Source organism: Pundamilia nyererei, unplaced genomic scaffold, assembly GCF_000239375.1.
Source record: "Pundamilia nyererei isolate P.nyererei 1_Seehausen unplaced genomic scaffold, PunNye1.0 scaffold00038, whole genome shotgun sequence".
NCBI lineage: Eukaryota > Metazoa > Chordata > Actinopteri > Cichliformes > Cichlidae > Pundamilia > Pundamilia nyererei.
The window spans coordinates 3,265,684-3,280,033 of record NW_005187439.1 but is presented as its reverse complement, the minus strand read 5'-3'; the positions used below and the strand labels follow the sequence as shown (position 1 = coordinate 3,280,033).

Here is a 14,350-nt window from a genome sequence, read left to right as displayed (position 1 = left end):
TCTTGGTTGGGAATACGTTTCTGCTCAGTCGAGGAAGGTGTTGTTTACAAATGAGGAAAGAGTGGAACAGGACAGACTAACAGATGGATAGAGCCAAAAGTGGTGCGAATGCTGTGCCGGTCTGGTAGTGAGGAGATCCCTGAGCGGAAAGTGAAGCTGTTGACTTACTCTGCGATATATATTCCTACCCTCACTTCCCCACTGGAGCTGAGGTCATTTACCAAAAAGGGGAGATCTTGCACAGAAGAGGCACAAATGGGTTTCCTCTGTAGTGTGGGTGGACTCTGTGGGTGGAATTTAGTGATTCAGGACTAGTTCAGAATAGAGCTGCTGCTCCTCTACAAGTGAAGGAGGTGGTTTGGGCACTTCATTTGGTCTGTCTCTTGAACACCTCTTAGGTGAGGTATTTCAGGCGGCACTTGATTGTTCTGGTACGTAGCAGGTAGGTGTTTGTGTTTTATACTTGGTAACAATGTTGCTAGCCTAACCCAACATGGTGATTGCGTCACAATTGACAAGTCAAAACAACATAACAAACAAATCAAATGTTATGGTGACTGTGGTTATTGATGTTTTTATCTCTACACACACCCTCTCATGGACGGTCTTTATCTTTCAAGCTCAAGTCCTCTATCAGAGGCCCTGGAGATTGAGGGTCCTGCGCATCACATGTTCCTCAGTGTGTGCTCTTTTGGACAGATATCTCAGATGTTGCTCCTCGGATCTGCTGGAGACACTTGCTAAGTTTGGCACTTTTGGGCTGGGCTGGTCCCAACTGGGACCACTGTTACCTTTACCCTCCATATCTCTATATCTTAGTACCAACGGCTGAGCTGTCTCACCCCTTGGTACTTCTAAAACTTTGCATGTTTCTTCTTCTTCCTACATCTATCAGTGTGGCCGTTTTCCTCTGCTTGTCCACCACTGCTCGGTTAGCCAACAGTTTGTTGTCTGTCTGTGGAAGTCCAACAGGATCTTAGTTCAGTCATTCTTAACCACCCTAAGGAATGTGTCCCATTTTGACATGGAGACTTACAGGCCACACACGGCACACATGTTCCTGTATACTATGCCAGCCACTTGGTTATGGAGTTTTATGCCTTGCATTTGTCCAGGAACTGGTAGGATTTCTCGATGTCAGCCACTTCTTGTATCTGGCAGTGGTACATGCCATGCATGGACCTGCTGATGCTGTTCCCAGCTACTTGTAGCAGTCCTTGATATCTGCAATTTTCCTTTCTGGTAGTTCAATCTCCTGAGTTCTGATTACCTTCCCTCTCTTTGTTATCATCCAGCTACACTTCTCCAATCCGAATGAAATTCCGATGTCATTGCTTCATGTCCAAGTGATGTTGATGAGTAAATCGATGTCTCATTCACTCTTGGCATGCAGCTTGATGTCATCCATGTAGAGGAGGTAGCTGATGATTGCTCTATTCCATAGTCTGTATCTGTAGCCAGTCTTGTTAATGATCTCACTGAGGGGGTTCAGAGTTTTGGAGAAGAGCAGTGGGGACAGAGCATTTCCTTGGTAGATCCCACACTACATGGTGACCTGTGCTATAGATTTGAAGTTGTCTAGTGTTGTACGCAACATCCCCATTGAATTCCTGATGAAGGCTCTTAGGGTAATGTTGATCTTGTATAGCTCTAGGCATTCCAGGGTCAATGTGTGGGCTCACTAGGTGGTGTGCCTAGTGAGCCTAGTCTTCCAATCTTGAGCGACTGTTCTGTCTACCAGTAGCTGGTGTTTTGGCTGATAGTTGGATGGAACTGGTCCCTTCTGGGGATCCTTGGTGATCTGGACTGTCCGGCCGTCTGTTATCCATTCCAGGTGTCTCTCGTTGATTAGTAACTGGTTTATTTATGTGGCCAGACGCTTATGGAGTACAGTCAGCTTCTTCAGCCAGTTGGCGTGAATCATGTCGGGGCATGGTGCTGTCCAGTTCTTCATACTGGAGACCCTTTCTCGGATGTCTGCCACTATTATGGTTACTGGCTCATGTGTTGTGTCCTTCTACCAGTTGCTCTTCCAGTATTGCTCAAGCAACTGGTCAAGGCTGTGAGTCTTTGCTTGGCAGTTTCCAAGGCCTCAGGTATGGGCAGCTTGCTGAACCCCTTTCTTCATTGCACCTTTCTGCAGCTTACTCACTAATGTAACTATCCTTCCTCCAAATTCTCCTGTATCTTTTCTTGTGAAAAATGTAGCTAATGGATGATAGTCTACAAATAAAATGTATCTGCTCTTGAATCAGCACTACAGTTTGGTGTGATAAAAGTAATCGGCAAACAGTGCTAAGTTAAAGGTATGTGGCTGCAATGTTCGAATGAACAAAAGAAAACTGGGATATGTTGCAGGAATTAATTTCTGTGCATTGAAACGGGAGCATTTACCTCTTCTGTGTCCCTTTCAACAATTAAGTATTGACTCTTACACTCCTCAAACTCATATATACAACTGCAGAGTCCTTTGAGTACCCTCCTTTTCCTGTATGTCTGTACATGTTTATGTTAGCCTCTACATACAGACATCTACATTTCCTTATAGTCTGAACAGCTGAACAAAGACCTACCTGTGTAAAGTCCTAGGAAACTTACCTTCATCCTTCCAGCACATCGGGACTTGTTTAAGTTTTACGTTGGCCTCTGTGCTGTCCAACTCCCGTCTCCAACACCTGTGGCCCTCAACAGCCTGTCTGTGCCACTCTCCACCTGCCAACGCTAGTCTCCACAGACTGCCAACACATTTGGATACCTACAGCTGGTACACCAAAACCAGCGTGCATTATCTGAGAAAATGCTCTTTGCTTGCCATTGTTTTGTCTGCATTTGTCTGACGTGCTCGGAAACCTGACTGTGCATAACGTACTGGATTATTCAAAGCAGACTTCACCTGAATCAGATGATCTTTTAGATACTTTCATGCAATTAAGAAAATAATGGCAGTTAACCTTTAACTCTGTTTAGTTTATTAAAAAATGAGTCCTATAGAAATTATAGAAAGTTATGAAAACAGCCTGAAACATCTTGAGAAAGATGACAGCACAGGTTAATCCTGTCCTCTCCAGTGGTAAGAATCATCTTGCGTAATGCTCTAATTGAAACTAAATAATCATGAAGTAATTAAAAAAACTGATGGGATTTTTTTGTAGCTGTTTTATGTTAAAAAATCTAATCTAACTCTTTCAGTTCTTGAGGCTGATGAATGATTTGTGGCTTTTGATGATCCCCCTTTGTCTTTTGCATGACGTCTTGTTTTTATGTTACAGTAAAATAATAATATGTGTTCCTCTTGAAGTGTGTTAATCTCTTGGCTGGATATCGCAACGGTAATTTTTCTCTACAGTGGAAACAATCCCGTGATCATCCTTCACTGCTGATCTATGTTTGCATCCAGGCAGTTTTGTATTACAGAGGTCATTCTAGAATTACTGATTTGACCTCGCTTAATGTAACTCTCCGATGAATTTGTTTCTTATTAATGTTTTGCTTTTGCTTTTTTGTGCTACTAAAGCACAAAAAAGGAAACGATTTTATTTGCACTGAGATCACCTTTGCAAATGCAACATTTTAAATCAACTCCAGGACCTTTTACCTCCGTAGCTGCTTCATTATGTAACCGTATTTCTTGAATTGGCATAAATATTTCTAATCATCAAATAGGACTGCCACAATGAAATCTTTGCAAGATCTTCACTTTTTAAAATAGGATTGACAGAATATTTTAGTGCCAATGGTGCTCTTCTGCACATTGTTGCGTGTCTATTGTGTATCTGCTGTTTGACACCACTCCCGTAATTGCTCCAGTGCTCTCTTGAATCTTGGATCAGCAATTATGTGATTTCTTGTAAAACACCCTCCACTCTCTGCAAAGGTAAAAGACAGCAGCAGCACTTATGTTCAGCTAAACAACTACAGATGTGAGAGGTGAGGGGTTTCACTGCAGAGTCAGAAAGGAAATATTATGACCACAAATGTGTCCCACTTCAAACCCTTCTGAGAGTCTGGAAGCTGAGAAGCCTCAATTTAGAGTGAAAAAACACCCACATGTCTCAGCATCCAAAGCTCGCCTAAGTGGTTGGCCACAAGAAGTCATTAGCGGTCATCAGATTTCCCTTCAAACTCTTCCACCTTTGTTAAACACACATCTCTGGCTGCTTCCATTCAGAGACAGGTTTTTACCCAAATACCCTTCATTAATCACAGCATCAGGGCTGCTGTCTCATAAACCTCAAGATATTTTTGTTGACATTTAAAACTTATTTTTATTTCTTTTATCCTTTCCTCTCTCTCATTCATCAGGATGAGGGTGTGGTCATGGGAACAGTGTGGGGAGACAGGCGTGGTTCTGCTGGGCTTCCTGACGCTGACGATGTGTTTGGGAAACCTGTCCACCAGGGGGCTGCAGGTACACAGCAAACAGGAAAACACTCTTCCTCTGTTACAGGGAAACATTACACTCGGACAAACTGAAGCACATTTTGTCTAGCAAGAACTTTAGGACTCTCCGAGATGGATGAGGCGTAGTCCTAGACCAAAGAGGACTATGTTTATACTGTCTGCCTCTGCTGCAGTGACTGAGTGAGCACTGTAACACTGCATATGAAGGCAAGATTGTCAGTAATCCAAAGCTGTAGAACTACAACTAGTAAATGTTCAGTCTTCAGAAACATTACTTATACTTCAATGGGAATAAACATCACTGTACTGAATGCTCATGTCTTGATGTGGTAACTAAAACCTGTTAAAACAGGTAAAAATTATTTTATGTGTTGTATCTGGTGCTTTAGAACCTTCAACATGTGCTGAACAATAAGCCTGACACATAGGAAGCAAAATCAGTTTGAGGATGAATGATGGATGATCGTATGATATCTCTAAGGGAGATGAGAAAATAGAACTTTTAGTTGGCGAATTTATGTTTATACAAAGTAGAAACCTCGTGGGCAGAAATTAAGCTGACGTAGAAGTGTCAAAAACTGCATTACCCACAGTGGCCACTTGAGGGTGGCTCAAATACAAGTCAGTCACTGTAGATGTCCACGTTAAAACGAAAAACTTTGCAGCACTGAAATGCATGTTTACAGTCAGGTACAAAGAACAGCTTTGATCTCGATGACTTTTAGCTTAATAAAAATTATACAGGGGTGAATTTAAAAAAAAATCTAAATCTTGAGATTTCGGCTTTGATTGAGACAGGCAGCTGTAGCCTAACCTCCTCTAATAAGAGTCACTAAACAGGACATGCTATGTGGTGCAGACTGTCCAGTAAGTTTCTCCTAATTTTGAATATAGCTTGTTAATCAAGCTTTCTGGGGTGAACTGACAACTCCAGCCTCTGTCCAAATATGATAACTTTGGGCTCCAAGAAGCAACATAGCAACAGGGAAAGAGGCTTCAAAATGACCACAGTGGCCAGGTCCACCTATGGCGTGTACTTCATATTTGACATAATTCATTACAGAACAAAGCTTACGCTTTTCATTATAGTATGAGCTTTTTGCAACTCCTAAAGAAACTACATTAGTAAGTACATAGAATTAGCCTTTAAAATATGATATTGGGGTTTAAAAAAAAAATTATGAACTCTGACAATTTGAATGATCGGATTTCTGATAAACAATATTCCTCCCCAGAAATAAAGCCACTAAAAGTAAAACCATGACATCGTGTTTAAACTGAAAGCCACTGAAAACAGTCTTTATGACCAGTTAAGTTAATGTAGGCTCATGTGCACCATATACATGCTATATATCCACTGTACATGAACCATTGCTATCAGTCATGAGTAGTCACATTAAACAAACCTGGTGTCAGAGGTAGCGTACTGTAAAATGCCATGTTCAAACTAAATTGATCTTAATAGGATGGCCAGACTGAGAAATATCACTTCTTTCTCTGAGAGCGAAAATTAAAGAGTGACAGAATGCACCAACAAAGCAAAACAAATCAATTTAAACCAACTGAGCTGAAACTAAAAGACATAAAAGTCTAAAATACCAAATACTCAGTAATTTAAGCAGTTTGGTGAACGGCCGTAAAACTGATCTGTCAGCCCACCGATCAATGACTCCTCTCAGCTCCCTCTACTCTAACTCTTGCCCATCTCCCATTCTCTTTCACATATGCTGAGTGTCTGGTATTTCCAGTGTCTCTCACTCTCTCTCTCTCTCCCACAGCTGCTCCATCTCACACCTTTTCAAGGTGCTCAGTGCACATTCCAGCGGTCACTCTGATAAATCTGTCTGAATAAAAGGCGACACAGCCACCGGCCTCAGTTAATGCTGCTGGTGCACATCAGGAATGTGTGAAATGCTGAACATCTTCACGAGCCAAAGCCTCAGCACAAAACACTCTGACGATCATTTAGCGTGATTCTGCTCGACTGTGACGCACGCTGTTGTGCTAACTCTGTTTTTATACCACTAGCATTAATGCTATGACAGCTGCTAATGCTGCTTCTGCTTTTTCTGCCACTTTTGCTTGTGTCAATATTCCACAGCGAGTGCTAGCACTAGTGGCAGATGCCCAGAATATCAAAAGGTTTAGCAAATTATTAGCCCATTAGCCTACAGTGAAGTTTACTTGATCATGTCAGTTTTAGAGTACAATCAGGAATTTGCAATTCTGAGCTAAATGCAACAAATGAAATACCCCCTTTTATGGATTGAAATTTGCATGTTTCAAATAAATTTGATAATGTGACTTCCTGTGCTGCAAAGAAAGTTTGATCAAATTTATTTACAAATTCGAAAGTTTACAGTTAGAGAAGATATGAGTAGTAAATGGGAGACGAGGTTATTCTCCTGCTAGGCCAAGTTCATCAAGGCTACAATCCATCTTTGGTTCACTGGAGAGGAACCCAAATGGCACTGAGGAAGACCTCGGCCAGCTGCTTTATAAAACAGTTTTTAAAATAAAAACCATATGGCATCTTTAAGAGTATTAACACGAAACAAAGGCACTACTACATTGGCTGGTTAAGCAGTGTTAAGTAGTAAAGTTTGTGTGTGTGTGTGTGTGTGTGTGTGTGTGTGTGTGTGTGTGTGTGTGTGTAGGAGGACGGAGTGGCCTCCAACAGTCTGGAGGAGCAGCTCGAGGTGACCACATACTGGTGGGGGGAATGGGCCAAGTGGACAGCATGCACTCGTACCTGTGGAGGAGGAGTGATGTCACAGGAGCGTCACTGCCTCAAACAGAGGTCAGTCAGTCTGCACCAGACGACAAGCTAAAATATCCCAGAAATGGACACATCTCCAACCCTGTTTAATACTGTTCATGGTATTTTACATACAGTCAGCAGTTAAAGTGGGATTTGGCCTAAGATCACCGCAGAGGGGAAAATTACTTGCCTCCAATAAACTTCCAAATTTTTCTACTGTGAGCTCCAGTTGATTTTTCTTTGTAGGCAGACTGTCCTATAAGGTGCTCTTTGTGACTGTAAAGCTGACTGGTCTAAGGAGCTTGGAAAGAAAAGCGTCTGGACTTTTTTAAATTGCTCGAAGACATTTCACCTCTCATCTGAGAAGCTTGTTCAGATGAAGCTTGTTCAGAGTGGGAGCGTCCCCTCTGAACAAGCTTCATCTGAAGAGGGACAAAGGACCCCCTGATGATCCTCTACCTAATCACATGAGCCAAGGTGTGAAAACTGGTGTAGGTTACAATCAGCCAAGGTTTTGGGTGAGCTCATTGTGAAACCTGGACCCACCCTATCATGTGATTTCCTGAGGTCAAATGGCCCAGGGTGTTAGTGGGCGTTAAGGCGTCTGGGAAGGGATCTCAAAACTGGATTATAGATGGCAGACAGTTGGTGTCGTAAACCACCACCTCTGTTCAAAGATGGTCACTCACAGTGGACATAAATGGCTTCTTTCACTCCTCTTTCAAACCATCTGTCTTCTCTGTCCAAAATATGAACACTGGCATCCTCGAAAGAGTGTCCTTTATCCTTTAGATGCAGATGGACCGCCGAGTCTTGTCCTGTGGAGGTGGCTCTTCTATGTTGTGCCATGCATTTATGAAGTGGCTGTTTGGTCTCTCCAATGTAGAGGTCTGGGCATTCCTCGCTGCACTGTACAGCACACACCACATTGTTAAGTTTGTGTTTTGGAGTTTTGTCTTTGGGATGAACCATTTTTGGTGTGAGTGTGTTGCTGGGTCTAAAATGCACTGGGATGTCGTGCTTGGAGAAGACTCGCCTGAGTTTTTCTGATACACCGGCTACATAGAGGATGACAATGTTGTTGCGCTTGTTTTTCTATTCCTCCCTAGCTGGTGTCTGATCTTCTTTTCTGTGCCTCTTTGCTGACTTGATGAAATTCCAGTTAGCCCAATCCTAATTGGCTTTCATCAAATCAGCAAAGATGCACATGAAGCAAAGATGCAGATCAACTTATTTTTAGACTCTCGTGTTTTAATGGCAGTAACAGGAACGCATTAAAGTACATATTCATGCAGAAACATTAATAGTAATGTGTGCCAGTTGTGCATGTTCTAATTCAATGAGCTCACAGTAAAATGTAGGAAATTTGAGAAGAGGAAACAGAAACTATAACTTCTGGCTGAAAATGCCTCCTTCGTGCCAGAGGTGAGAGGCGAATGGCCAGACTGCTTTGAAGTGATAGGAAGGCAACAGTAACTCAACACAACAAAGCTATGAAGAAGAGCATTTCTGAATGCACACTTGTTGTACCTTGAAGCAGATGAGCTACAGCACCAGAGGACCACACCAGGTGCCACTCCTGTCAGCTAAAACCGGGAAACTAGAAAAACGTTCACTTTTTTGAGCGCTTGGGTGAGAATTTGGCACAACCAACACAGAAGCGTTCAACCATCCTGCCTTCTTGTTAGTAGTAAGTCAGATTTCTAGTGGTGGTTCAGTTATGTGGGGGATATTTTTTTCCCCTTAATATCAACTAAGCATAATTTAAAATCTTATAGTCTGAATATTGTTGCTGATAACTTGCCATGTCACAAAGCTCAAATCATCTCAAACTGCTTTCCTGAACAGGAGAATGTGCTTACTGTACTCAAATGACTTCCAGAGTCACCAGATCTCACTCCAATAGAGCACATTTGAGATGTGGCGCAATGAAACATTCACATCTTGGATCTGCTCTCAACAAATATGAAGCTATTCTTTGATGCTACCATGTCAATATGGGCCCAAATCTCTTCCCCACCAAGGTGTACCCAATGAAGTGTATATAAAATGGTAAATGGCCTGTATTTGTATAGCGCTTTACAAGTCCCTAAGGACCCCAAAGCGCTATACTCCAATAAAAGACCTACATAGGTTCATTTTGAGTAGAACCTGACAGTCAACAGTTTCAATGCTACCTACTATATAGTCTCTCAGTTTAGAGTGATAAGTTTGGGGTGAAATGTATTTATGCTTAGCTAACAGACATGAACAATGCTGATATATTTCTACTGTGTTTTCTACTCAGTATGATTTTTATTGCCTTATTTTTTTTTCATTCAATGTTTGTTTTCGGTCCAAAGAAAGAAAGCTGCTGCTGGGAAGGACAACATGACCTGTACGGGAACTGCTAAGAAATATCATCTCTGCAACACCAAAGTGAGTCCCACACTTCCAGTTCATTTTTGTCTCACACCTTTATTAAAACAAACACGGTGGATTTGACTGGCTGACTGAACAGGATGGCTGTCATGGAGCTGGGTGGAGTTCCCAACAGTGTACTCTCAGAAACCACCTCTGCACAAATAAAGGCTTAACAAGAATTTATTTGTATAGCATACCGTAAAACCACATATTAACAAGTGTGAAACAAACCTCTTTAAATGGTCTGTGTTGTGTCTCTTCTCTGCAGGAATGTCCTCCCACTGGGAGGAGCTTCAGAGAGGAGCAATGTTGGTCCTTTAACTCACAACGTTATAATGGGAGGAACTATCAGTGGAAACCTCTATATCCCGGTAATAACACCAATAAAAAACCTTGACAGCCTCTCTTTAAATAGTGCAGTGATGAGGGAATTCTTCTCTATGACCTGCTAGTCTTCAACACAACCAGAAACCAAAGTAACAAACTTTGTATATCTTCTGATAAAGTGGTTTTAACTGCATATAAAAGATGGACTTGGCCTCTTTGATTTTGATGTGCTGATAGTGGATGACCAGGTCAAGTGCTAAGGCATTAGTCAATGCTATCGTTGTTAGTGCATTTATAGACTGCTTGGGAGCGTCACACAGACACTGGCCAATTAGTGCTACGAAGCATTTTAATGAACAAAATCACAGAATTTCTTAAGTGAAACTGCAGCACATCTGAAAATTCATCACACCAGCCATGAAAATGCTCCAGAAAGAGCGGTCAAGAGTTCCAACTCTGATCAGTTACTGTAGCTGAGGTGGGACCAGCAGACACTGAAAAAGACGTGACATTACCGCAGTTGGTATCCTGGTGTTTTGAACCTGGATGTGATTTAGGGGTGGAGCATACTGAAACTTAGAATGACCAAGATTTATAAAATGGACTTGATGTTTTATTCATACGACCTGAAATGAGTGACTGAGCCCATAAACTTAGCAGGAAAGTGTTTACAGAAACACCAGCAAAGGGCCGTTTTCCTAAAGACTCCTATAGGACCAGTAGTGTTTTTGCAACTTGAGCTATCGCCCTCTGGTGGTGTTTAAAAATAATGCACATTTGAGATGCCTTAGCATTTCCTTCAAAAAAGCTACTTTTATAATGGCCTTGTAGGATCTAACAGGCACGGCCTAATTTATTGGAACAGAGGGTAACGCGATAGACAGTCTCAGACTTACTACAGCAGGACTGAGGCAAGCTTGGGAAGTAGAAGCAAAATTAACAAGAATGAAAACAGTTTGAGATGTTTCAAAATAAAACAGGAAACGTGAGAACTTGAAACCAGGATATGAACAGTATGATGGCAGATAAATTCATGACTAATTGTTGAGGACTAGTTAAAGAATCCGATTTGCGTTTTTTATTATTATTGATTAATGGAAACCAAACCTGAGAAAAAAGGAGTAAAAGTATTACTTAGATTCATCAGGTTACAAAACCAGTGAGAGTTGATGTTGCTTTGAGTCCTCATAATGAAACTATAATTGAAATAATTGTATATTATTTATATACATCATACTGGTATATACCAGCATATATTTGTACCACTATGATGCAGTGTGAGTACAGTAGTAAAGAAATGAACAGTTGTGACTAAAGAATAATTGTATAACATTGCCGGAAGTTATTAGGAATATGCAGTATGCAGTCTGACCTTGCGAATTTAAGTGGGTATAAAACAGTGAAAAACATCTACCATTTGTCTCCAGATGACTACGTTCATATCTCCAGCAATCCCTGTGACCTCCACTGCACCACGACCGACGGCCAGAGGCAGCTGATGGTGATGGCACGAGACGGCACGTCCTGCAAGTACAGCAGCTACCGCGGCGTCTGCGTGGACGGTAAGTGTGAGGTGAGTCCAGCTTCTTATTTATTTGGCATCACTAAATGCTAATGTCTCCCAATCAAATTTAACACAACATTATTTGTATTTATTGCCGAGCCACACTGCAGGATGTAGCATCACGTCAGTTGTTGGTTTCTGCACTCTATAATGAACATTACACCAAGAGAGCACTGGGTTCAAATCCATCATCTGGAGGATGCGGAGGTCACATATTTCTTGGTGTTTATGTCGGTTCTCTCTGCGTCCTCTGGCCTCCTCCCATAGTCCAAAAGCATGTAATTGGTGGGATTAGGTTAAATTGCCAGGGTGTACTTTGCCTCTCACTGTATGACAGCGTGGATAGTTCCTAGCACCCTTGTGACCCTGCACTGGATAAGTGGAAGAGAACAGGGCGGAAATTAGCTTTACAGACCGAAACTGTATTTTGTTTCAGACTGTAAATGTGTTAATCACATAGACAAAGTTAGGTATGTTAAGATCTGTGGGGATTAGGAGCCAGCCTCAAGCGGACACTTCAGGAAGCACAGGTTTTACATTGCTTTGAAACATTGTTTAGATGCAGTACAATAAAGATACAGACACCTTCAATGCAGCATGAGGAACTATGGTTTTTTTTCTCATTAAGGTTGAGACAATAATTGGAAAATCCCCAGGAGTTACAATGTGTAGATAAAACAAAACATGAAGACGCAATGAAGAAGCTAAATCTTTCAGTAGTACCATTTTTACACATGATACTTTTGTGCACAGTAAATTCTTCTGGATAACCTTCCCAAAACAATTGTGGTAAGCGAGCTAATTATTATCACATGTTTAGTACGATTCTTTGTCTTCTGTACTCCCACATCTTGCCTTGCTGCTCAGCCAATTGGATGTGATGGGGTACTGTTCTCCTCCAACACTTTGGATAAGTGTGGTGTCTGTCAGGGTGACGGCAGCAGCTGCAGCCGAGTCACGGGAAACTTCCGTCGAGGACCCTCGACTCTGGGTAAACCTCGCAGTTCAGTTACCTAATGCATATTCAAAAACTATTATTACAGTGTAGCATGGCCTAATATAACTAGGACAGGACCAGACACTGAATTAAAAACTGACCGATCTGTCATTACTGTTAAATAAACAAAGAGCATGCCATGTTGCTGATGACTTTCTCTTTGCTGTCATGCAGGTTACTCTTTTATAACTCAAATCCCTGAAGGCTCCTGGGACATACAGATCATCGAGAGGAAGAAATTGGCTGATGTTCTCGGTATATACCCCCCCACGCACACACACAAATATTATTGCAGTGTGTAAAAAGAAAGCAAAGAACTGTTTTAAAGTTCTCTTAATTCTGCTTCTCCCCCTCCTAAAGCTGTGACTGATCAGGCAGGAAACTTCTTCTTTAACGGTGACTACAAGGTGGACAGTCCACAGAATTTCCATGCAGCAGGCACCGTCTTTAAATACCGCCGACCTATGGACGTGTATGAGACTGGTATCGAGTACATTGTTGCCAAAGGCCCCATTGACCAACCCATCAATATTCTGGTACACATTACCCTTTCCTCCTTTACTCTTGAATTCCATGATTTAAGTCTTGTTGTTTGTAGCTTGTGGAAACCACGCTGCTGCCATGGTGCAAAGTTAAAGTACTGTGGCTTCATCCATAAAAAACCAACATGAAATCGATGCTTTCACCTTGGAAAGTGCAGATGTGCACAGACAACACCTATGAATTTCAAACCTGTGCACAAAAAGAACTATGAATTTTCATTGTGAACATTTATTGTGTTGGTTCAATCGGTGACCAGTTAGCAATTTTAAGATGAAAATTTTTGAATATGCAAGAGCATATGAGAGCCCAAACCTCTCTGAAGGAAAAATTGCAACACGGCTCAGGTTCGTCAAGTCTCTTATGAATGAACCACAATACTTCTGGAGCAATTTGGAGGCCAAATGGAGAAGTTTGGCCATACTGCAAAGAGCCACATTTGAAGAAAAGCATATACGGCATACCAGAACAAACACCTCATGCCAACTGTAAGCATGGTGGTGGAGGGGTCATAATTTGGGATTTGTGGCCTCAGGACCTGGGCATCTTGCATTGTTGCCCATGAACTTGCCCATGACAGCCAGAAATGAGGCCTTCAGTCCGACAGCTTAAGCCAAAACTAGGTCATGCAGCATAACAATGATCTCATGTACAGCACCAAGTCTACAACAGAATGGCTGAAAAAGAAAAGAATCAATGTTTCGCAATGGCCCAGTACAGACCTCGTGTCTTTGACGGGACCCTAAGAGAGCTGAGCATAGACAATCACACACAAAACATAATGAATCAATGTTGTTGTGGTGGAGGTGTGGTCTGCAGTTCTGCTGCACAGGAGTCGTGGTGCAGTGGGTTCAGGGGGTGTCAGGAGGCTGGCAGAGCAGCTTGGGTTGATCAGCTTCTTTTATTGGGAGGTCGCTGGGACCGAGGAGATAGCAATGCAGAGAGATGCTGGACAGCCGAAAAGCTGCACAAACAGTCGGATCAAACTGAAAACTGAAAACATGTGAAATCTTTCTTGTTCATATGACTGTATATACTGACTTCACATATCACAAATTCTCATTTTTAATCCCCATTAAAAATCGTTACACAATATTTCACAAAAGCCTTTATATGATAGAAATGTAGGGATATTTGCTGTAATGGCCTGTTTTTATTAGCTAGCTATGGGCTAAAGGTCCCGCTGATTCAGACTGACGGCATGTTTTTTTTTCACCGTAGCAGGGGAGACTGCCAACACATTCATCCTTGAGGCAACAGTTATATAAAAAAATTTAATTAAACCAAACATTTTCTGTCTGAATGTTTGAGTCCATCTCTGAGACCACCTTGAGTTGGTCTAATTATAGTTTTTGTT

The 14,350-nt window shown here is 41.8% G+C and overlaps 1 protein-coding gene across 1 annotated transcript in view; it reads left to right on the top strand.

Moving 5' to 3' along the window:
* Positions 1 to 14,350, top strand: part of LOC102197741 (ADAMTS-like 2) — a 32,266-nt gene that overhangs the window by 8,227 nt on the left and 9,689 nt on the right. Inside the window, exons 2-9 of the mRNA XM_005730596.1 lie at positions 4,303 to 4,408; positions 7,059 to 7,201; positions 9,505 to 9,580; positions 9,834 to 9,936; positions 11,320 to 11,465; positions 12,324 to 12,447; positions 12,628 to 12,708; positions 12,814 to 12,989. Coding sequence (XP_005730653.1) covers positions 4,304 to 4,408; positions 7,059 to 7,201; positions 9,505 to 9,580; positions 9,834 to 9,936; positions 11,320 to 11,465; positions 12,324 to 12,447; positions 12,628 to 12,708; positions 12,814 to 12,989 — 954 coding nt within the window. The 5' untranslated portion in view covers position 4,303. The remainder of the gene's footprint in view (positions 1 to 4,302; positions 4,409 to 7,058; positions 7,202 to 9,504; positions 9,581 to 9,833; positions 9,937 to 11,319; positions 11,466 to 12,323; positions 12,448 to 12,627; positions 12,709 to 12,813; positions 12,990 to 14,350) is intronic.